Consider the following 24360-nt stretch of genomic DNA (forward strand, 5'->3'; position numbering starts at 1 on the left):
TCAGCCTTGATCTGAATCTGGTTCCCAATATTGGCCTTTCCTGCAGTCAGGGGACTATAGGATTTTTAGCATAAATCATCTTGTATCTGGGTTTGTAATGCGGCTTTAGTGCTCGCCTCTATATAGATCGTTAGCACTGTCCTCTATACAATTGAAGTCGACTCCTAGTCCAATCTGCAGCCCGTGGAGGGGATATCCTATATCCACAGACTTTACAAGTCTTTCGTTAAATTATTTTTCTCCACCCTTCCTCTGCTTCAGATTTATTTCCACTATATCGCCCCGGGCATTCGGATATCCCCGCAGGTTTATATAGAAAGAAATTCGGAAGAGTAGTGCAGCGGATTTCGGATATATGGAGATTTCGCTATATATCTTGGTGAGAAGATAACCAAGCGCGCCTCTTTGCTTCCAAGTCAGGATGGGATCATTGCTCTTGGAAAACTGTGCGTAAGAGCATGTCAATATAATGAACTAATAAAATGGTCCTCTCCATCCTTGCTTTATACAGGTTAGATCTTGATCGTTCTTTAGCCAAACCTGCTTGACTCTATATCCGACTTCACAAGGATCGGTGGACGAAATAGCAAGAAATCTATATGGAGATCTCATGATCTCCGTACTTCTCAAGGCTTGTCTCTGATGTTTGTTCTCATTAAAAGGCAGAAGAGATCGAAATCTTACTTCCATTAATTGGTATTGAAAGGACAAATGGAATCAAAACTTGATCTGTCTGATAAACAACTTGTTATGTTAAACCTGCCACCTTGAGGACTACTTTGGAGACATAATCCCATCTCTTATGAAGTTGATTCTGCTTTTCTCATTCATAATAATTCTCTGCCTAGATTGAGCCAAATTCGGCCCGCTCAGACCAAGGGTACCTAGGATTATACTGTATTATACCAATAACCAGATAAAGAATGATGCAATATGTGCATATCTTACTTGGTCATTGGTTTGAACGGGCTGAGCCTTTGAAAGCTTGGCCCGTCTGTAAGTGGTCTTGCCCAATCATTCATCGAAGGCTTCATTCAATATACCCTCCACATATCCAGTGGTTTGAAGTCAAAATCCAAATTAAGCGTTCGCTCCAATAAAAAGAACCCGAAATCCAAAAAGAAAAAGGCCAAAACGCTCGGGGGCCAGTAGATCATATATCCGGCGCCAAAACATACTCCAAACCATAATCATAATAGCGGGCACAACGTATATCCTAAATCAACTCATCACGCCCCATAGCCGCACTCGCCTCAATAGCCCTCAGCACCTCACCCTCCTTAAAAGCAGGGCCTTGGCCATTACACTGCGCCATACCCTTAAGCCGCTCACTAACATCACCAATATCAACCTGCCCACTCTTAAACAAATCATGTTTCTGAATTAGGTCCCACGTAGCCCGCGTATCCAAAAGGTTCTCGCCGGTGGTTGGGCACACAAGCATACGGTGTTGCGGGGCTGGAGCCGCGGCCTTTCCATCTGGTTGAAGTGTGGCTGAGAAATCCGTGGGGGAGTACTTCATCGGACCTGTGACAACCGGCTCGGGAGACTCGTTCGCATTGCCACTGCCATTGCCGCGGTTGGGGTGATGTGACGTAGCGCGAAGGATTTCATTCTCGGTTGTATATCTCGCGAGCTCGCGCTTCAGGCGTTCATTATCGGCTTGTAATGTGTCGGATGCTTGTTCGAGCTTGTTCACTTTATCTTCGAGATCGCGGACATGTCGTTCTTTCCGTTCGCGGAATGCGCGCTGACTAGATAGGGGATGCTCCTGTTAGTATTTCTGATATCTCGTGGGCACCCACTTGAGACGCGGGGATGGGGTTGATTTGTCACATACGCAGCACGGTTCTGCGCCTTGCGCTTGCTTTGCGCTGGCACCGACTGGTTTTCCTCGCTGCTGCTCCTTCCCATTGAGGGATCGGCAAATTGTGGCTCATCGCCGTCAAAGGAGATGGGATCCGCGTGCTGATTGTTGCCAGCCTCGTTGCTTGAGACTGAGTGCTTGGAGAATGATTCTGGCGGTGAATGTGGTGGCGGGACAAAGGATGAGGAGGGGTCGATGCGGAACGAGGGGTCAAAGCCAGGGAAGTTCTGCTCGTAGTTATTCTGGTATAGTCAGAATCAGGGGCTATGGAGATCAGGACAAAGAACCCACTAGAGGGGCAAACGCATCATCAGGTTGCGCCTGGGGTGGCTGGTCGGGGGTAGGCAGCCCATTCGGCAGCCCATAGAGCGAGTAAGGCTGCGACCGAGGGCTGTAGTAGGGGTAATCCATGACGGTGGAATGTTGGATACACCGAGTCTGTCGGAAAGTTAGGAAGTGGGAGAGGGAAGATTTGGCTTGGAGCCCCAGAATAATTCTGTTCTCGACCGTTCGTACCAGGTACTTGGGTTTGGCTGCAGATCTGGCCAATGAGCACGGTATTGGGTACTTTGACAACACACCCTAATTTTAGATTATTATTCACTCCGATCCCCAAATATCAACTGCTGGAGAGTTTGGTCCGTGCCAACGGGAGGCGTTCGATGATCTCACCATTTCTAGAGCTTAGAGCCTACGAAGTGGAAGGAGTTGGGATAAACACATTCAACTTAGTGAGAGCTAGTAACATATGACATCGACGTATACCACCCCGGAAGCGACCCTAACCATTTTCCGTCGCCATACCACGAGAAGCTTCCCCCGAGCGGGATTGCATTAAAGACCATCTGTAAACAGATAGAAATTTCTGCAAGACAACTGGACATAACCAGAAATCCTGCAAGCAATTTCCCCGAAGAAAGACATCTCCGTGTCACCATCAATCGACCAGCTGGCCGCCCCTCGTCCCCATTAAACGTCGATGTAAACAAATTGATAATCGCCAGACACAAAGAAAAACGCAGAAAGGGCAGGGTAAAGAAATCATAGGAAATGAAAGGGGTAAAGGAATGGGTAGCGCATCTGATGATGCATTCAGGGATCTCCAATCGCAGCGGTCAAATAATCCGACAATAAAAGTGTGGGCTGACGCCGTCATTTGCATCTCCCTTGGTCTTGCCCTCTGGCCGTGCTGACCAAAGATGCCAGGTTGTAAAGAGAAACCAAAGGGCAAGGACGTAGAAATGAGCCACAATATCAAGAGCGTTTCGAGACGTGATCGGTTGTCCCGCAGAACGGGTACAGGAATCCGAAAATACAAATAAGATCGACAAAGTTAATCGCGAGCTCAATGGTTGACCGATTGATCAAGAGGTGAGATTGAGGGCGATACAAACAATGCCGAGTCGAAACGGCTGAAATCGAAAAATGATCGAAAACGGGATAGGGGCTGTCGGGGGATTGCAGAATGAAAAGAGATCCATGAAGAAAAAGAAAATTCCGAGTGGTTGAGTGCCACATGGTCCGCTCCAAGGAGACTTGAACGAGGTCCCGGGTTTCTGAGTAGACAAGTGTGTGAGAACAAACAGGAGGAAACTGTAAAATAACCTCACTGTCAAGCTACACGATTAGTACCACTGAGCCCCCGCTCCATCATCCCGCTTCGAACGGCCACCAGAAGGTCCATAACCTAAAGCAGCACCTTTCGAGGCAGAACGCAGCCTAACGCCGAAGACTATGCGATTAGTCAGATCCAGAACCAAAGGATTCCTCCACGCCAGTGTCACGAAAAGCAAATCACACAACGCAGGGAGTTAAAGAAAAAGAGAAGGGGTTCCCTACTCGGAAACCAGGTTTTCAAAAGTACTCACATCCTGTCGCTACCTCCCACGGCACGGCCGGTTTCCGGAGTGTTGTCAAGGCCGCCGCGGTCCATAACTTTGCGACGCTGGCTAGAGATGGCACCGGGCTTGGGAGCACCACTGGCACCCATGGGGCCAGCGGCAGGAACACCCTGACGGCGCTGCTGGTCCTCAGCATCCTTGTCCTTCTTGGTGGCGTCCACAATCATGGCGGCATTTTTCTGGTACTTGTAGACGGTCCAGTCGAAGACGTAATCGTACTGGAAGGACTCACGGACGAAGAGGTCACGGAAAATCTTGCGAAGGTAAGAGTAGTCGGGCTTGTCGTCGAAGCGAAGCGAGCGGGTGTAGTTCAGATAAATGGCGAATTCGTTGGGGAAACCACGGCACAGAACCTCGGTGGGGGTGGTCATCTTCTTCTCCATGATACGGTCGTACTTCTGCTTCTTAGTGGCAGCCTTCAGACCCTGCCAGGGGAGAGAACCACGGCAGAAGTAGAGCATGACGTAGCCAAGAGACTCCATATCATCACGGCGAGACTGCTCGACACCCAGGTGGGTGTTGATACTGGCGTAACGGGCAGTTCCAGTAAGGTTCTTGTTTTCACGGTAAGGGATGTGGAAGTGCGTCTTGGGGTCACGGTATTTCTTAGCAAGACCGAAATCGATCACGTTGACCTGATTGCCACGCTTGCCAATGCCCATCAGGAAGTTGTCGGGCTTGATATCACGGTGGATGAACGACTTGGCGTGGATGTATTCAATGCGAGAGATAAGCTGGTCGGCGAGAAGCAGAACGGTCTTGAGCGAGAACTTGCGGTTGCAGAAGTTGAAAAGATCCTCCAGACTGGGACCAAGGAGGTCGATGACCATGGCATTGTAGTCACATTCGGTACCGAACCAACGAACGAAGGGAATACCGACACCACCGGCGAGAGACTTGTAGACACGGGCCTCGTATTCAAGCTGGGGGTGCTTGGCCTTGACGCTTTCGAGCTTGATGGCAATCTCCTCACCGGAGATAATGTTGGTGCCTATGAATCTGTAAGCTTGAGTGGTAAGTAACCCCATGGAGATGACATACCAAGGTAGATGTCACCGAAACTACCACTACCGATCTTGCGGCCAATGCGGTACTTATTACCGACACGCAAATCCTGAAGAAAATGTCAGCAAACGCGAAGTCGATACGTTGATATGAGAACCCATGGTAGGCCTAGACCCTAGGCCCAAACAGGTCGAACATCGAGCAAAGAAAAAGAGAAAGAAATTGGGGTTGGCTAACACTGACCATGGTCGTCATCTTGAAGAGATGGGGGCACAGCGGTTAGCCGTGGAAAAGGATTAGATGCTAGGAAACCACGACTGTTAGATCAAGTTCAAAGGGGCTGAACGAATGACGATGACTGGAAAGCTCAAAGGAAGAGAGAGAGCGAAGAGAGAAGAGAGAAGAGAGGAAAAGCGAGAAGAAAACAGGGAAATGGTAAGAGGGGGGGTGTCACAGCTGAGGCTCAGGCAGCTTGCAAGGCTGGGCCAGGCTGCTTGATCTTTAAGATCACCCCAGAAAAAGTAAACAAAACGCACTTGACGCGAATGACGCGAGGAGTCGGGCAACAAAGAAAGGACAAAGGCAAGAGATCCGATATATTGGCGTACCTGGAGATAACGGATCAAAGAGGTGATGTGATGATCTTGCCGACCGAGAGCGACCGGAAGAGAGAAAGGAGGAGTAACGGAGTCCGGACAGATCCGGGATTTCGAGGTCGAAATCGAAGAGAATCAAGGGCAAAGCCTTGAAAACGGCTGAAGGGGATGTTGTTGAAGAAGGGAAAGGAGAAGGGAGAGAGTAAGAGGGGGGAGTCGGTGAGGTGTATTTTTTAGCGAAAGGGTGGCTGACAGTTACATGCAGAGTACAGGGCGCAACTGTCCCCATTTCTTACTACAGTTTTGGGCTTACGGTATTATTGGTATTGGGCTGCAAATAGGACATTTGTAGAGTTTTATACATCTTTTTTATTCAATTGATATTGAGGTATCTATTGCCTTTCATTTCATTCTGCATACGTTGCCTGTCAGGCGCCGGTGGCGAGGGAGACCTCAGCTGACCTCGGTATATCATTCAGGCAGTATGCCCAACATCAACTAAAGCGTCTAGGCACTTCAGATCCATGGGATGTAAGTTATAGGAGAATATGTGCAATCACAATTCTTCCCTTTCAGATCTCATACCTAGAAGGTATGTTTGCTCATTGTTTACTCATAGTCTGATCAATACCGACAATACTAGATACTATCTATGCGCGATTTTCCTCAATGGGAAATTGTCTCAGCCTATTTGAGGCAAAGCTGAATGCATATCATGCAGTGCGATCTCAATCAGTTGCCTTGATGAGAATCAACCCAAATTAATGGGATCCTTGGCATAAGGTTATCCCCGGACCCTACCCGGGAGGCTTTGTACCTGTCAAATCGGGCTGGTGACAGGTCATCGTTTGTAGGTTGAAGGGTCCAATTACGGGGAAAGTTGTAGTATGTCCTTGCAAAATAGTAAGAATCTTTGAAAAGGCAATCATGACAGGTTCTGATACTAATCGAACAAGAAATCCGCGAGGAATGTGATAGTAGTACAACCAGAGTCCAATGAACATCGGAAAACCGGGGTATAAGAGTTCAGCGGGCAGAAAAGGGAACAAACGAGAGCGGTAGCGGAATAGCACAAAACAACCCCTTCTTTCGATGTAAACAAAGTAGAGATCCAATAGGACGGAAACAAGTAAAACTCAATCAAGTGTTGCAAAAATACATGCGCAAAACGCTCAGACGGTGGAAATTGACATATCTCAGGCCACATGGTCGTAGTAAGGAAAGGCGTGAATCTTAGATCACGTTAGGACCTTCTGGTCCAGCTCCTGCAGTCAATGGCTTGGTTTTCACGGGAAGACCAGCCCGTTCATCCTCATCCAGTCTTCTTCTCCACTCGGCCAGGCTGTCACTCATTAATGCGGGGCCGTCACTGTTATCCTTGGTGGGAGTTCGCTCCATATCCAGCTGGCTACTCAGGCGGTAGTTGCGGTTCGTGCTCTCCCAGTGGGTACGAAGAGCATCGAGCTCGTTGGCGAGAGAGTCCAGCGCCATGGAGCCACGGTTATCGGGGAAAGAGGACTCTTGCGAGACGTTGCTACCGGCCCGTGGCCGTCCATTTCCTCCGTTGCCTCCGCTGACGGTGTTGCTAGAGGCGTTGCTATGTGAGCGCGAGATCCCGTTAGTACCTGTGCCATGCTGGGACTGACGACGGTAATGACCGACAGATGTCTGAACCTGCTCCAAGAGCATGTTGACCTTTTGCTCTGCATCTGAGGCACGGGTTTCAAGGTGGATGTTCTCTAGCTTGAGCTGTTCTAGCTCCGTGCGACTGCGCTCCGCAGCAGAAAGAAGTTCTTGTCTGAAACGCTCATGTTCGTTCTGCTCATGTTGCTTCTCAGTCGTAGCCTCATCTAGATCTCCCTGAAGCTGGGCGATTCGAGCCTCAAGGTTGGCAATAGAGGCGGATGTGCGCGCTTCGATTTCGGAGATAGTCTGTTCAAGCCGGGCCCGCTCAGTCTCTGATTCGGTCGAATCTCCAGATGGCTGACCACTTGAATCCTCAAGGCTCCTTTGAGCTGCTTCAAGTTCAGACTGCATCTTGGCATTCTGGGTCTTGTATCGACTCAGCTCATCCTTCATACGCTTGAGCATCTTTTCGGTGCCCTTGACATAATGGACAGCTGACTGGTAATCATTCTCAAGCTGCTCTAGTTTCTCTCGGAATGTTCGGTCAGCTTCTTGCTCGCGAGACTCGAAGCTATTCTTCAGATCTTCATGGGCCTTGATGCTGGCCGAAAGCTGCTGCTCCAGCTCCCGCAGACGGCCCTGCTCAGGAGTCCCGAAACGGGACCCCGGGGAGTCAAGACGGGGAGAACGTCTGGTATCATTGTTAATACCACGCTCACCGAGAAGATCTTTCAAAGCAGCATGTTGGATTGCGAGAGCACCAGCCTCACGCTGGTGGGCCTCAAGTTGAGACTTGAGTTCTCTGCTGTCTGTAGCAGCGGATTGGCTTTCTTTCATAGCGGTCTGCAGCTGTCTACGCAATTGCAAGCCTTCACGGCTGGCCTGCTCCTGGTACGCTTCGAGGCCTGCAATCCGTTCCTCGGCGCGGCGAAGCTTGTCGGCTGCGGCATCGGCTGCTGCCTGGTTCGCCTTGGCGAGAGTGGTAGAACGTTCGATTTGAGCTTCCAGGGCAGCGACTCTCTGGTCGGCACGCGAACGGATAGTATTGTCTAGATCCGTAGAAGATGCACGTTCCAAGCCCGAAACAAATGCCAGTTTGTGGGTCTCGGCCTCCTTTGCATGGCTCTCGGCCAACTCCTCAGCATCTCGGAGACGACGAGTAACGTTTTCGAGGTCCGTAGTCCGCTCTTCGTGCTCGGAGCGGAGCAGCAAAAGTTTTCTTTCGAGCCCCTCCCGACGTTCACGCTCTTCGTACAACTGCCTTTCAACTATGGCAGTCTTGGCGGCGGAGGCAGCAACAGCCTCTTTCAAGCTACCAAAGTTGGAGCCAAAGTCCTTCAGACGAGCTGAGGACTCTTCAAGCTGTGCCAACAGTTCTTCTTTGTCCAGAGTGAGTTGTCGGAGTGAGGATTCAGCTTCTGCGTGCAACAAGGCCTTTTCTCTGGAAGTAGCTTCTGCCCGGTGGAGCTCGGCACGCAGGTTCTCGGCCTCGAGAGTGTTGCTTTGCATCTCCAGTTCTGCCAGGCGTTTACGGGTTGCCTCGTTTGTTTCTTCGGCAAGCTCCTTCGCTTGGCGCTCCTGCATTAGCTCGGTCGTCTGGAGATCTAGCTTGGCCTTAAGTTCAGCCTGGGAGGCCAAGGCCAGCGCAAGGCGACGGCCCATATCAGTAGGGCGCTCATCATCACCATCGCGGGAACTCTCAGGCTGTGGGGTGCCTCGCTGACTGCCACCGTGGGCAGCGAGCTTGGCCCGCGAATATGCTGCCTCATTGATTGCCATGTCACGTTGGTGCTCTACTTCAGCAACACGCTTGGATGCAATGGCAGCCTGTCGGTCTACAGTAGCCTGCATCTTGACCAGGTCTGCTCTCATGGCCAAGAAGGCCTCGAGGAGGGGGCGATCCTCATCATTCAAGGCATCACTAGCCCGTTCATCCAGAGCAGGGCTACTTGTCGCATTTGGAACATAGCCTCCCTTCTTCGCGAGCGCAAGTTCTGATGCATACCAGGCATTTCGAGCCTTAGTAGCCTCCAGCTCCTTGATCAATGCCTCCTGGTGAGGGGTGAGGCGAGGGGACCGAGGCTCATCGCCAAGAGTCTTGGAGTTGCGGTAGCTTCGAGAGTCAATCGAGCCCTCGATGCTGGCATGCCGACCCAATATGGACTCTTCGCCACTGTCGACAGACGCACGCTGTCGTTGAGAACGGAGCGACCGCTGGCGGCCTGGGGTACTAATAAGAGGAGCGGCTTCACCCGCTTCCATTGCTTTGGCTGATGGTCTTTGATGCTGAGTGGGGGTTCGGCGACCAGCAGACGGAGGTCCATGCGAATCTTGGGGCCCGTCCTTCGCGACTGGGGACTCGCTACGTTCACCGTTTGCCGTACGGATATCAATAGTGGGGGTGTTGCCACGCTCGTTCTTTGTTGGAGTCTTGCTGCGAGGGTTCGCGCCGGCAGGAGGACCGTTGCCTCGGGGGCCGGGAGACGGTGCTTGGCCAGGAGGAGGTGGTCCGGAGGGAGCCTGAGCGATTGAAGCCCGAGGTAGTCTAGATCCTGGTCCTAGGTTTGGATTCGAGCCTCCAGCCGCCATGATCATGCTTTCTCGTGAGGGTGTGGGGCCTTTGCGCATCGCCTGTTCGGGATGTTGGTTTTGGGCTTCACGAGATGTTCGTCCAGATGTGGGACCCTGTTTTTCAACGCTTGTCTTTCTGGCTGATGCTTCAGAAACGCGCCCTCCAGGTTGGGAATCATTGGGATACCGGATTTTGCTGGTATCAAGGATGTAGGACATGCTCAGTTCAACCGGGTCTCTGGGAGACGAGCTCGGCTCGCCTGCCATGACGATGATCTGTTTGCCGAAGGCTGTCATACTGTGGCCAGACCGAGGAGATGGTGCCGGGCCCATGTTTTGGAAAGAAAACCATCGTCGAGTTGAGATGCGGAAGGCGGACAGGTCTCCCAGATCAACACCTTCGTCAGTGCGACCTCCAAACACATACATCACATCACCGACCAAGGCGGAGGCGTGGCCCTCTCTGGGTGTGGGAATGAATCCAACACAATCCATCTCGGTCCAGGTGGTGGTATGTGGATCGTATGCCCAGACATCGTTGAACCACTGCATCCCATTTGTACCTCCGAACCTGTATTATTGTCAGTTCTGGATTGCGGTTGGGTCGACTCTGCGTATCTTACAGATATAGCTTTTCATTGTAGCTGACAATCGTGTGGTTCGTTCTCGCTGGGGGAATTTGACCAGCTGGGGGGCCGCCTTCGTGGCTGTTCTGGACGAGCACTTCCCATTTGTTTGCAGGATTCTGGAGCTGGTTTAAATCGAAGGCAATCAAGTCATTAAAGAAGAAACCTTCAACCTGACCTCCGAACACATAAAGTTTAGATCCCAAGATGTTCAAAGTGTGTCCGTAACGTCCAGAAGGGCGAGAACCAGGAGGGATGGCGCGTGACCATTGGCGTGATGCTAAAAGACCGATAATCAGAACCCAATGTTTCAAGACAAGTGAGGTGAACCTTACAAGTATTGAGCAGATATAATGTGTCGTCCAAACTGTCATTCTCGTCGATCTTGGTGTCACCCCCGAACACAATGAAAGCGTTTCCGACAAGTAAACTGGCATGTCCAACTCGCGGGCCAGGACCTTCAGATACGGTTGCGACCTGGACACAGTTCAGGCTACCAGCGCTGCTTTCGATCATCCACAAGTCGCCCTTGACCGTGGATCCGTCAATCAATCCACCCATCATGTAAATATCACCTTCCTTGGAGGCCACCGAATTGATTGCGGCGCCATATCGAGGGAACGGATTTGTTTGTGGAGAGGAGAAGTTCAGTCGCCGTTGTGACCATGGGTAGAGGGATGAGTTCGGGCTCGGAGGCGGGATACCGTTTGGTGGTGCTTGTGGTCGTTGGGCCTAGGAGAAACAAATTAACATTGGCACTCACATGGCCCTCGCCAGCAGGCTGATGATCAAAATACCAACCTGAGATTCTGATTCCGCTCTTTGCCGCGGACGAACTGCATCCGGGCTCGTAGGACTAGCCGTGTTGAGCGAGTGGCTGAAGCTACCACTGGGGGTGGGCGTCTGAGAGGTTGTCCCATCTCCTTTCACCCCATTTGACATGGAAGGTGATCCTGTAGACGGTGCGCCTTCAGAAGTGTGGACATTTCGAGTCGCGGGCGGAAGAGCGGTGCCCTGCTGTGCCTTTTTCGATTTGAATAAGAAAGCCATCGTAATTATGCGGTCGTAATCGGTCGTAGCAAGAAGTCGGGTCGCAGTGTCTCCGACACCGCGAAGTTCGGAAGGGAAGATGTCCTCCAAGAAATCGGGGATAGGGGGAGGTGTTCTTTTTCAGTGGAGTGGGAACCAGGAACAGGAACCACGGGAAGCTGTTCCATACACAACTCGTTCCCCAAAATAAAAGTGGCCAGAGGGAGGGTCCTAAAAGCCTCCGGCACTCGCCGCCCTGGGCATGAACTGTTAAATAACACAAAAAGCCCAAGGCTGAGAAAGGGGGTGGAAAATGTGAATGGGAAGAAAAGCGAAGCCGAGTGTTTCAATTTCCCTGGCGGAGATGCTCTAGTCAAACTAGTCTTAGTTCAACTGCATACATGTACTCAGGGGCACGTCTTCGATCGTAATATTATATAAGTCCAGATCCATCGACATGGGTCTTCTTTTTTTTTGTTTCTATGTTTATTCTCATTCCTGTCTTCCAGCCTCCAGCAACCATGGTGACACATTCCAGTACTTCGGCATATCTATAGACTAAACATAACACAAATTTGACTATGAAACCACCTTGGCAGATTAGGGTATCCTTAAGTTGACGTAGTGGAATACATCTAAACGGACCTCGTTAAGCAACCCTAACTTCTGCATCACACTACAACCCTGCCTTATGCCGCGGGGCCCTCGGACTCGACCACGGTGTGAAGACTCGCTGCAGGTCCAATGATAATTCATCCTGGCACTGCATTCCCCAATTCCACTCGGCGATCCACACCCCACAACGTGCAGAAGGCATATATCGTCATTTATTGGATAGTATATCGAGAGCCGAGAGAGCCTGATCAAACCAAGGCTCATTTGAAAGCAAAAGAAAAGTAGGTGAAGCCGAATGATGGATCCATGAAAAAGGGGGTTGGGGTTTCCCTGCCTATCAGAAGAATCCGAGCGATGATCTGTCGGTCCCTGAGCGCCAGCCCGTTTCTTGTTGTCAAGGGATGAAAATATAACGCTAAAATGTATTCTCATTGGGCAGTTTCTGTCTTTGTGTTCTTTTTTTCTATTTGTCTCAATTGACGTATCCAAACCTGTCGGGTTCCCCAGGTTCAGCCTTCCAACGAAACTAATTATGTACCGTGTCCATCCTGATCTCATTATGCAGCTGTCTTAGACATTTCCCGCCCATGTAAGATCTGTCTCTGTGTTAAATTGCATTTCTACCTCCTTGTATACGGTTGAGCATCTTTGTTGACATGTGTACCGTTCAAGCTCCGCGCCTAAGTGATACGTTTACCGATAACTTATAGGTCGTCCTGCCTTAGTATCCTGTCTCCCACAGTATAACGTATTTCCCGGTCGAACTGCGCACCCGGCTGAGCTGCGCACGCCAAAACACCATATTAAATGCGATAAATTACAACTTGATATTCAAACAACCATAGGCTATTTTAATGTCTTTCTGGAATCCTTAACTCTTTGTAGCATATCTGGCATGATTCTAGAGCCCTAATAAATTTTAGAGGCGTAATTGCTATAGGATATATATTTCTAGCTTAGATCCTTAAATTACAATGTATTTTATTGAAACGGAACAAAATAACTATTGAATCGACCTTGAATTTTCACATAGCATTTATTATATCCTAAATACCCAATATACCAGAAAATAAACAGAAGGAATTTGTTGTTGTTGAGATATCTGATTTTGAAATATCGCATTTAATATGGCGTTTTGGGGTGCGCAGCTCAGCCGGGTGCGCAGTTCGACCGGGAAATTTATACTCAAAAGATCCCTAGGTTATTTCGATCGCCTAATTTGGAACCCTATAACTCGTCAAGTATTCCACTGCCTCAAGATTGTTAGCTATGTGTTAGATACAGTATCACTGGGACAAATATGGACATTCAACTTGCTATATTTCGACCATACTGCATTCCAGCAATCCACTATCAGGTGATACTTATCAGGTGATGCTCGTGTCTACTAACCTGCAACGCTAGGCTAAGAACATTCCAATGCTTTCCTTGTCCGATGAAATAAGATTTGGCTGATGCGGTGGAAGACCAATAATTTATAACGCCTCATGCAGTCAAAGAGATGCAGCATGGGAGCGAATAATCGTTTACACCTTGGTCTATGCAGACCACGTGTGTGTATATAGGTATATACATCTCTTTCAATATGCAAGAGACAAAGAATCGATACTTCCTTCGGCTTTGCCGCTACTCCGGTCTGTCCAGTTAAGTTCAGGTTAAAGACCGAAAGTAAGCAATTGTGTATCTGTCTGCCGATGTCATATAAACTTTGAGCCTATTATAAAATCTATATTATCGATAAGAATCTGAATCTGTAGCTCCAAATGCCATACTTTTTGATTATATACTTCCCTGGGGCAGGCGCCAAGACATGAGTAATCAGTGGGCCCGGAACATCGATACTCCGATGCTGCGTCCCCATTCGACCCCCATCGGCTAGAACAGGAAGCTCGCTGGACTTCAATAGGCTGTGCGCTGTGCTCTCTGTGCGCTCTTGGATTATCTCCAGGACAGTCGCGATTTGAGACCGGGCTGACTCCAGTTTCCGCCAAGTTCTAGGCCAGCTAGATCATTTCATCATCTCTTCTTCAGCTAAACCTCACCCCCCACAGCAAATCCAAGAGCGACATTCACCTGATTATAGCACTTGGAGATACTCGCAGCTTGTCTCGGCACTGTGGCCGGTTATTCTTCGCCCTCCACTCGCGCGTAACACCATGAGCCAACAGACAATATGAGGGATCCCACCACTGACATGGAACACATCTCACAACAACCGACCAACGGGTCAACAGCCCCGCGACGAAACCCGAACAAATCCGCTCGAGTCGCATTTGGTCCTGAGTTGGAAACCACGATACCCTCCCGCGAAAGATCTCCGGCTCCGTTAGCTGGCCACCATCGCTCATTCACAACGGTCGAACAAAGGCAGCCTTCCCTAGCGCTCCCTGGACGACCAACAAGCTCCTCTGGGGAGAATGTATCTAGCGGTATTGATTCAGATGCTCCCCCGCGTCGCCCCTCTCCTCGGAGATCGGAAAGCAGCCGACCCGCCACGCTGAAGAGAGCCAAAAGTGATTACGGGCCAAGCCGTATCACTTTTGATAAAGCACCGGGCGATGATGACGAGGACTTCGCTATGCGCCATGGATGGCAAGAAGAATACACCTCGAGCGAATATTTGAAGATTTTGCACTCGGTGAGAAGTATTACTTTGCATTGTGGGTCCCAGAGGCTAACACAGTTATCTGCTCTAACTAGAATTTCTACATGTACTTCACGGAGAAGCGCCACGAAACCAACGGTGTTCCCAGAGACCCGGTTGGAAGCTGGCCTAGTCAGGACTGGCGCATGAAGGACCGCCTGAAGACAGTGTCTGCGGCATTGGCGATTTGTCTGAACATCGGAGTTGATCCCCCAGATGTGGTCAAGACAAACCCTACATCAAAGTTGGAATGCTGGGTGGATCCCACCTCGACCACTGGTGGAGGTCAGAACAAGATTATGGAACAGATCGGAAAGAAGCTACAGGAGCAATACGAGACCTTGAGTCTACGGACAAGATACAAGCAGTACTTGGATCCGTCGGTCGATGAAACAAAGAAGTTCTGCATATCGCTTCGCCGGAATGCCAAGGACGAGCGAGTGCTTCTACATTACAATGGACACGGTGTGCCGCTTCCAACTCAATCAGGTGAAATTTGGGTATTCAACAAGAATTACACCCAATACATCCCCGTGCCGCTATATGATCTGCAGTCGTGGCTGGCTGGCCCCAGTCTTTTCGTCTTTGATGTCTCGCACGCGGGTAACATTGTCCAGAATTTCCACACCTTTGTCGAGAAACATGAGAAAGAGAATATCGAAGCCAAAAAGCGAGACCCGAATGCCATCGTCCAGAACTATGGAGACTGCATTCTCCTCGCTGCATGCCAGAAAACCGAGTCTCTCCCAACAAATCCCGACTTGCCTGCGGACTTGTTCACCTGTTGTTTGACGACACCAATCGAAATCGCTCTCCGCTTCTTCATTTTGCAGAATCCTCTCCGAACTGACATTTCCATTGACGATTTCCGAGTTCCCGGTCGACTGCAGGATCGTCGAAGTCCCCTTGGAGAGCTGAACTGGATATTCACCGCTATCACTGATACAATTGCATGGAATACTCTGCCTCGGGCATTGTTCAAGAAGCTTTTCCGGCAGGATCTGATGGTTGCGGCTCTGTTCCGCAACTTTTTGCTAAGCGAACGTATTATGCGGACCTACAAATGCCATCCAATCTCTTCACCCGAACTTCCGGAGACCCATCATCACCCGCTATGGAAAAGCTGGGACCTTGCTGTCGAGATGGTGTTGTCTCAGCTTCCTGCTCTCATTGATCATGAGGAGGGACGTCGCCAGTACGAGTACCAGCATTCTACTTTCTTCGCTGAGCAGCTCACTGCCTTTGAGGTGTATCTTTCGTCCGGTCCCACAGAAAAGAATCCACCTGACCAACTTCCCATTGTCTTGCAAGTCCTTCTAAGCCAGGCACATCGTTTGCGGGCTTTGATTCTGCTGAGCAAGTTCCTGGATCTCGGTCCATGGGCTGTCCACCTTGCATTGAGCATCGGTATCTTCCCATATGTCGTCAAATTGTTGCAATCAGCGGCCCAAGAATTGAAACCTGTCATGGTTTTCATCTGGGCCAGAATCATGGCAGTTGACCACACTGTCCAAAACGATCTCCTCAAGGATAACGGGATTCACTATTTTATCTCAATCCTCAATCCCTCGTCACCAATCCCCGTCGGCAACGCCAGCGAGCATCGTGCTATGTGTGCTTTCATAGTCTCCATCTTCTGCAAGAACTACCCACAGGGCCAAAATGTCTGCCTCTCTAATGAGCTGTTCGACTCGTCACTCAGACATCTAGGCGACGTGGAAAACCCTTTGCTGCGACAGTGGTCATGTCTGTGTCTTAGCATGCTCTGGTGTGACTTCCCAGAAGCAAAGTGGATGGGCATTCGATGCGCAGCTCCTGCGAGACTTTGCGAGTTGAATTTCGACCCCGTTCCCGAGGTTCGTGCTGCGATGTTGTACGCCGTCACGACCTTCCTGGGAATTCCTGACCTGACAGACCAAGTGGCCCAGATTGAGGAAACTCTGGCTCTGGCTGTCTTGCCCATGTCCTCAGATGGCAGTGTGGTTGTCAGAAAGGAACTTCTAGTATTCTTCTCAACATTTGTCAGACGACACCAAAACAAATTCTTGGTCGCGGCCTTTGAAGAACTTCAAGACGAGAAGCGGTCATTGCGCCAGCGCTTCGAGAACGAAAACCCCCAGTCGACCTACAACGAGAGCCAGAATGGAACAGTATCCTCTACTCCAAAGCTATCTCGCAACACCACCTTTGGGACTATCTGGAAACAACTCCTGGCTCTCTCGGTTGATCCTCACCCTGATATTGGCCAGGATGCTGCCATCATTGTTGATTACATCCACCTATCATTGCTGGAATCTCCCATGGCTCCTCTGACTAACAAGCTTCAAAACGAAATCCTGGATCTCGCAGGGCTCTTGAAACTTCAAACCCACGAGCGTTCGGAGACGAAGAAGGTGGCACCGCCCTCAACACCTCCCTCATCATCGGCAGCAACTTCTAAACAAGAAGGATATCTTTCGATCGGGTTCAAACGAACAGCCAGCGTCGCTGCTTCCCTCAAGAACCTCGCTTTTGGAAACACAACAAATGGGGATCCATCAGACAACTCGAACCCCCCCTCACCCTCAACAGGTAGGATGCCCATCACCCCTCGCGGCCGTGCTCCTCCCGAATGGACTCGACCCCCAGAAGGCAATGACCACATTGCTCCTGCGACAGCATATCACCAGGCGCCTTCACCTACATCACGAGGCTTTGAACCCAAAGGCGCTGGTGCCGTCCCAGTCATCCCCCTCAAGAGCCGATTCCTTGACTGGTCAACCGAGGTAAGTTTAGATCTCTTTTGAAGGACCCGTCTACCGCCTGCATTACCCAGTTACTAATTGTTCCCAAGTACTTCCGCGAACCCCAGATGAAGCCCAACGAGCCGGACGAGCCTGGTAGCTCGGACTATAACCAACGCCTCTGGAGACGCAGCCGCAATGAGAAGATTATTGCCGAAACACAGCCCCTTAAAGGAAAGGCAGGAGCAAGCCGGTGGGATAATTCTCTTGCTCTGTTGTCAAATGGTAGTCAGCCCATGAAGATGTGCTTCCATCAATTCGAGGATCACCTTGCTGTGGCAGATGATCGAGACACCATTGCGTAAGTTCCTCACAAAAGACCCCTGTTGAACACCGTTTGACCATGCATCCATTTAGAATTTGGGACTGGCAGGGCCAAAGACGTCTTAATCAATTCTCCAATGGCAACCCTGCAGGATCAAAGATCAACGAGGTCCGATACATCAATGAGGATGACCAGGCACTTCTCATGACTGGCTCTTCGGATGGTGTTATCAAGCTATTCCGCCACTATGAGTCTAACAGAGATATTGAGGTAGTCACGGCCTTCAGGGCGCTTCCTGAGTTGATTCCCAGCAATCGAAATGCTGGTCTTGTGCTTGATTGGCAGCAGGGACAAGGCAAAGCTCTGGTTGCAGGTGACGTAAAGGTTATTCGTGTTTGGAATGCTGCCACCGAAGTGTGCACAAACGTAAGTCTTTCTTCCCAAGTTTACAGCCCATCTCACCACTCACAAATATGAATTTACAGGACATTCCTGCACGCTCTGGCTCTTGCATAACATCCTTGACCTCTGACCAGGTCGCGGGCAACATCTTTGTCGCAGGATTCGGCGATGGTGCCGTTCGAGTCTTCGATCAGCGGTTGAAGCCCACCACCTCCATGGTCAAGGTCTGGCGCGAGCACAAACAATGGATTACCAATGTTCATATGCAGCGTGGTGGACTGCGAGAACTAATCTCGGGCGGCCGCAATGGCGAGATTCGCCTTTGGGATCTACGGATGGATGATCCAATATCCACCATCTACGCCACCAAAGATACCCTACGAACCTTGAGTGTGCATGAACACGCCCCCGTTTTTAGCATGTAAGTCATACTCATTTCCTTCCGCGGCGCTTTGTTCGTTTGAACTAACCCAAATTCCAGGGGCACGAACCGCCATGAGGTCAAGACCTTCAATGTGGATGGCACCTACCTGTCCACATTCGAGCCATACTCAAGCTTCCTCCATCACAACCGCTCTTCACCTATCGCCAGCACTGCTTTCCATCCCCACCGGACTGTGCTTGCATGTGCCGCGCTGAATGATCACCACGTCAATCTCGTGTCCTGCTAATTCTAGCCGAACTCGTAACTTCACGATACGCCCGCCGATTCTGGTACTTTTTTCGGCCTCCTGTTTTAACCTTCTTCTACTGTAATATGCACTTGCATGCCCGGCATGCAAATTTACATGGCGTCTTGGCGATGAGTTGATCCCCCATACATTGATGGCTCTGCGTTGTTTCTTCCTGCTAGCTTCACTACCCCTTTATTTAGTGGCGGTTTCCTTGTTTTATTCACTTTATGCGAGACAATCAATGGGCCCGTCTTGGGTGTTTGGCTCTTCTTCTTCTTATTTTCTCTTGCTAACTTTACCTGAACGTCCCGTGTTGGGCAGTGTTCAGGAGTACAAGTTACATTCTCATGGGGCTATTCTTATTACTTCTACTTGTGTTGGTGATTTTAAGATAATTGCACTAATTATCGGCACAAATTCTAATAAAGTCCCTTTGTCACCTTATCGCTACTATTAAACACCTTTTTGTCTTTGCGACCAAATAGGGGCAAAGCTGGTCACGTATGTGCATGACCCCAGTTTGTGGCCTGTGTATATATAAAACGAGCATAGATTGACCATTCTCATTCTGCGGACATTGTCAACTGCAGCCTAAAGATATTCGCTAGATCTTATTCTGCAAACTAAGATTTCTACTCTTCAAACACAAGAATTGGATTCTATCCCCTACAGTCTCCAAATGGCATTCCGGGCCCAACTTTCATACCCTGCTCTCTACGTTCAAAATCACGCGAGCAAACAAGCATGAATCGGCATATACGACAAGACAGAGCGATATGAAGATATGTTTAAACACTACAGAAAATGTATATTGCAAACTAGAGACGTTTATTGAAGGTTTTATCTAAATATTCTGAATGAAATGCATCGTCAAATTTCCAAGGTTGTTGTTTACTTGAAGTATACAACATGCTGAGTAACCGCGCCCGGAGCTCCGAGGTCCCGAGATCCAGTACGTCATCCAGTTGAGATCTCCTACAACATTCCCTCAAAGCGACCTGAAAAGAGCCGGCAAACCCTATTAAAATGGACTCAAATGAAAAGACAGTAAGATCCCTTTGGAAGTATCCCCACCGTATTTTTGCCATATTGACATTCAGCAAGAAAAAGATCGTCGGCGCAGACGAGTATCAGCAAGCTCGGGCGCATCTTCTCAAGCAAGAAAAGGAAGCTACACAGTTATTGCAGAGACTAGCCGCCTCACGCCGAGAACTTCCTATGGTGCAAATCTCCAACCCGGATCGATTCAAATTCGACACTCCCGAAGGAGAAAAAAGCCTTGTAGATATCTTCGATGGCCGTAACCAACTGATCATCTACCACTTCATGCTTGGCCCGGGCGAGCATGCTGGCTGTGTGGGGTGTTCCTTTTGCATGGACCATATTCCCAATCTCGAGCATCTGCGCAGCCGAAATACCTCGTTTGCCGCTGTCGCTACTGCCCCATTGTCTGAGATCACTACATATCGAAAGAGGATGGGATGGAAATTTCCTTTTTACAGTTCTGCTAAAACTCATCAGGCATGGAAAGAGGCTGAGCAGGCGGGCGAGACTGTTACTTGGAAGCCTGGCAATGGGTATTTCGGTCTCTGCGTTTTTATCAAAGATGGTGATCGCGTCTTCCATACTTATGACACTACCGCTCGGGGGGTGGAAAGTATTCTGTCGACATACCATCTGTTGGATATGACGCCGATGGGTCGGCAGGAGGTCGGCAATGGGATGAATGGATTTAGTCTTCATGATGAGTATGGAGTCGAAAAGTAAAGCTTGGATTGACGGAGCTAAAGCTAGCTACAAAAGTTCGATTGATTTGCATCGTGATAGTCTTCGGGGCGGGAATGATATTGTATGACAATCAGGCGATTGCTCGAAAGATGTCAGATCCTAATTAAAAACACCTCAATTAGCCATGGATCATGGATGTAAGGGACCTTATGATTTTGCAAATTCAAAGAGACCACAATTTCAGCAACTCAGAGACCAATATGAAACAATGTAGATTGACACAGTTTCTACAATTTCTTTGCAGAAAGGGAAGTGGTCGATCATCACCGGAGCTTTATTGTGGAGGGATGCAGGAGGGAGAGCAGGGGTAACATACCCCGGTCCAGTCGGCGCGTTCCCGCTAGTGGATGGGTGGCGGCGGGAACTATGGCGCCGGAAGTAATATCCTGAAATCTGATATTGGTCCCCCGTGCCTCAATAGATCGTTCTTGCAGCTGCAGCGAGTTAGGTTCTGCGAAAGAAAAACGTGTTGTTCTTTGGTGGCTGTGGTCGCTGTCTGTTAGTAATAGTCACAGTTGAAGAGAGAAATGAATGGCTTCCTGAACTCCCATGAATTGAGCTGGAATTTGCCAAAATCGTGGTGAATTCCAGTCCATCCAGGGAGACACAGAATTTTAGTTATTGTTACCCTGAGTGATCTTAAATACTGATCGCTGGGCAGGGGCTAGGGCATCGGCCCTACCCCTTATGATCAGAATTTTATATGGAGCACATCTATATGGAGCACATCGTCATTGATGGAGCCGTGCGAAATTAGCTCCACCTCCCACGGGAACTATGACATGGGACACCACATTTATATCTCGGTAGCTGTTTTAGTCCAGGAACAGATTAAGCGAAATTTCAAGGCTGAAATGAACGAAGTCAGAACTCCATAGATCTTCAGTAGATATTTCGGCCCACGCAATGTCTCACTATGTATTTGCTTCACTCATAACAAATTGCGCTCCGTATGTTCAAGGCACTGCTGCGTTTCTTTGACATCGAACCCGAATTTCTTGTCAACAATGGCCAGAGAGTTGACTTCATTAACGACCAGATGATGATGTCGATAAAAACCAACCCGCTTAGTTTGAATGAGTTCCCTTACTTTAACTCATATTTTTAGACCCCGCTATGTGAAGTACATGTATATCATTTCTAGTAGCTGTATATGACTCGCTAGTGGTCGAGGCATTTCAAGTATTGATCATGGTTTAAGACAAGCTAGAGAGACTGAGCTCTTTACCTTCGGTAGATCTCCGTGAAAAGTTTAGTTCATAAAGAAACATTCCTTTAACAGCAAGCGGGAAAAAGTTCATATGTGCTCACTAGGGGATCGTAGTGGGTGAGATTAGCTGATCTGTTTCTTCTCTGTCTTCTTTGGTACTGCTTTTGCGGCTTCGAGTATTGCGGGCCCCTATATATCTGATGTTCTCATCTAACTAGTGCATTAGACCCTTAAGACCTGGAACATTTATTGTAAAACCATTTAGTCCTCTTTCAGATTGCGCTTGTTGTGAAAACAAATATATGTAAGAGAATATCGTCGTACTAAATTTACAGAACTCCTACCTCTTTCTTTTGTTTGCAAAGCCTCTCCGACCTACTGAAGTGATGGCTCGCTTTCCTGTAAAGGTTCGCCGCCTTCATCTCTCTTTCTTCTATCACCATCCCTAAACTATTAGCTACGCGATGCACATGAGACAATATCAACAAAATAAGAAGAAAACAGAGATGCTCTCGTCTTCGGTTGACATTGTACTTGCATGAACAGCATAAGCGAGCCAAAGCCGAAAGCTAGTTATAATGGTCGAAGAGGCGGCGTAAGGGCATAAGTCGCCAATTCAGACCATCAAAGACACAATGCGGTAGCTTCAGAGGACACCACGAAGGCGACGGCATAAAGTAGTTTCTGGTATGTCAAAACGACGCGCTATATCGCGAATTGAGGTAGTTTCTTGCTTCTTAATAGCCTGAATAGCTAATAAGACCCTACCCTCTTGCTCTTCTCGTTTTTGAGGGGATTGAGTACGAATTGGTGGCATGGTCGGTGGTTGAAGAAGGAAGGTCTAATTAATTGACGCGTTTTGTGGTAGGTGCGCACTCGTTATTGAATTCCCTTGAATGGCGATATTGATGCCTTGAATTCGAGGCATAAATTGGAACTTTGAGCTTTGTCAGCGCTCAACGTCATTCGAAATTCCCGAGGTCAATCTGGAGAACTTCAACCAACCAAGCTCCCCCGGAGCTCTCTTTCACCATACCAAGCTTCTCTGCCAGTCGAGATCCTCACAATGAGCTCCAACTATGCTTCGCCACAGGCAGGCTCGTCCCCCAACAACAATTCCTCTTCGGACTCCTCGCAAGCATTTGCCGACAATAACCCCGCTCTGGCAAGAAACAACAAGCTCCTCCTCCGGCCGGAGCTGGTGAAGAGGCCAGATTTTTTCACACTGTACTTTGGGTTCTTTGGTGAAGCTGCCTGGACACGGGAACTGGGTAGGATGATCACAAGTCGAGTGGAGAATCAGTATGTCTTGACAGCGCGATATCCAACCCAAGAGGAAATGGATGCGCATCTAGAGCATGGGTCACGGACGCTCTACTACCGACGCATCGGATTGCCCGTGAGCGCATTTGCAGGTACCGCGTACTTCTATAACAAAGCCCGCAAATCGCCCGACTTCCCGGCCAACCCTACACCCAAGTCTCTCTTTGATACGGCGCGCCATATGTGGAAATTCGACATAAACGACTTCAGAAGGACAGTTCCGTCGACTGCATTCAAGATGCTTTTCATCACTACCGCTGCCGTCATGGCATCAGGCGGCTGGGCTGTCTCTTCCGATGCCGTGTCCACCTTGGGCGATCCACGCATGAAGAAATTCCTCGAAGATATGCGAAAATCTGATCCCGAGGAAGTACGCAAGCGCAAGATTCAAGCGGCGAACGAGAGAGTTCGCAGCATACGCCAGGGCGGCGCGGATATCGGCACTCAGATACGACAGCAGAATGGACAGGGCGTGTCCTCAGGGGGCGATGGTTATTCTGAGGACAACTACGACTCCCCAGAAGCACCGGCTCCTCCCTCTGATAATGATGCATACAACAGCACCTCGATGAGCTCCCAGTCTTCATACGAGCCGCAAGCTGAACCAGAACAGCGCATCAACACTGGTGCAGTTTGGGCACGGGGCAGAGGCTCCCAACCTGAATCGGAATCAGCATTGGATTTCATGGACGAAGACGACGCTAGCCCTACGGCTGTGGAATACCGCAATTCCAACATTGACGGCTCACCGTCCGGTAGCACTTGGGATCGCATCAGACGACAGAATGCGGGAGGACGCTCGCCTCGCCAGCCGCCTGGTATGACCAACCCCTATGCTGAGTACTCGGATCATAACCGGGAACAATACGGCTCTGGTCAAACGAGCGAGAAGGACCGAGCACAGGCAGATTTCGATCGGATGATTGATGCGGAGCGGAATGCCGGCAACGGTGGATCCTCTCGTAACCGAGGCTGGTGATCTTGATGGTCTAATTGGTCTTTACTCTTTTATGTTTATTCTTTATGTACAACTACATCATCTCCAGCACTTGGCGCGTTATTCTATATCAAAGCATGTTGAATTCAGAACACCTGACACCGTCATCATTAGCCTTTGCAGGCATATATGTTTAGATATGGTTGCCCTGATAAGAAATAAATACCGACAAAGGTGAGATGATTATAGACATCGCTGTCTGCAATTTTGAAAAAAGAAAGTGTATCAAAGTCAAAGACTAGGAGAGGTGTGCATACATCAACGGCAGGTATAGAGTCGAAGATGTGAGATGAGATTTGAATATATGATAACTTGGTGACGGCATCTAAAAGAAGCCAACAATAACAACAAAGCAATGCGAGAGAGGGTATGGGCCCCAGAACAAAAGTGGGCAATAGCATAAAGACAATCTTAAACGGGGGCAGTAAAAACATGACG

The 24360-nt window shown here is 49.3% G+C and overlaps 6 protein-coding genes across 6 annotated transcripts; 3 read left to right on the forward strand and 3 right to left on the reverse strand.

Annotated features, from left to right (window-relative positions):
- Positions 1-1216: 1216 nt before the first annotated feature.
- rsmA (putative bZIP transcription factor (Fcr3)) lies at positions 1217-2278 on the reverse strand (the record flags this gene model as incomplete). Its single annotated transcript, XM_022626672.1, has 3 exons — positions 1217-1754; positions 1841-2109; positions 2159-2278. 3 exons carry the CDS (start codon positions 2276-2278, stop codon positions 1217-1219), a joined length of 927 nt encoding a protein of 308 aa, XP_022493180.1.
- Positions 2279-3492: 1214 nt separating this feature from the next.
- On the reverse strand, positions 3493-5028 carry PENARI_c001G01071 (casein kinase 1 family protein; the record flags this gene model as incomplete). The annotated part of the gene is made up of 4 exons (XM_022626205.1): positions 3493-3586; positions 3736-4759; positions 4810-4882; positions 5017-5028. The coding sequence occupies 4 exons, from the start codon at positions 5026-5028 to the stop codon at positions 3493-3495; spliced, it is 1203 nt and encodes a 400-aa protein (XP_022493855.1).
- A 1574-nt stretch (positions 5029-6602) lies between these two features.
- On the reverse strand, positions 6603-11242 carry PENARI_c001G06681 (putative cell polarity protein (Tea1); the record flags this gene model as incomplete). Its single annotated transcript, XM_022626659.1, has 4 exons — positions 6603-10137; positions 10190-10472; positions 10528-10924; positions 10994-11242. 4 exons carry the CDS (start codon positions 11240-11242, stop codon positions 6603-6605), a joined length of 4464 nt encoding a protein of 1487 aa, XP_022493397.1.
- A 2767-nt stretch (positions 11243-14009) lies between these two features.
- On the forward strand, positions 14010-18601 carry PENARI_c001G07418 (ubiquitin-binding TORC1 subunit KOG1; the record flags this gene model as incomplete). The annotated part of the gene is made up of 6 exons (XM_022626712.1): positions 14010-14474; positions 14537-17245; positions 17314-17564; positions 17621-17954; positions 18014-18351; positions 18412-18601. The coding sequence occupies 6 exons, from the start codon at positions 14010-14012 to the stop codon at positions 18599-18601; spliced, it is 4287 nt and encodes a 1428-aa protein (XP_022493124.1).
- Positions 18602-19630: 1029 nt separating this feature from the next.
- Positions 19631-20371, forward strand: PENARI_c001G00242 (DUF899 domain-containing protein; the record flags this gene model as incomplete). The annotated part of the gene is made up of 1 exon (XM_022626127.1): positions 19631-20371. One exon carries the CDS (start codon positions 19631-19633, stop codon positions 20369-20371), a length of 741 nt encoding a protein of 246 aa, XP_022493370.1.
- Positions 20372-22668: 2297 nt separating this feature from the next.
- On the forward strand, positions 22669-23904 carry PENARI_c001G08843 (putative endo-1,3(4)-beta-glucanase; the record flags this gene model as incomplete). Its single annotated transcript, XM_022626825.1, has 1 exon — positions 22669-23904. One exon carries the CDS (start codon positions 22669-22671, stop codon positions 23902-23904), a length of 1236 nt encoding a protein of 411 aa, XP_022493362.1.
- Positions 23905-24360: the final 456 nt, after the last annotated feature.

This window comes from Penicillium arizonense (assembly GCF_001773325.1).
Source record: "Penicillium arizonense strain CBS 141311 chromosome Unknown PENARI_contig001, whole genome shotgun sequence".
Classification (NCBI taxonomy): Eukaryota; Fungi; Ascomycota; class Eurotiomycetes; order Eurotiales; family Aspergillaceae; genus Penicillium; species Penicillium arizonense.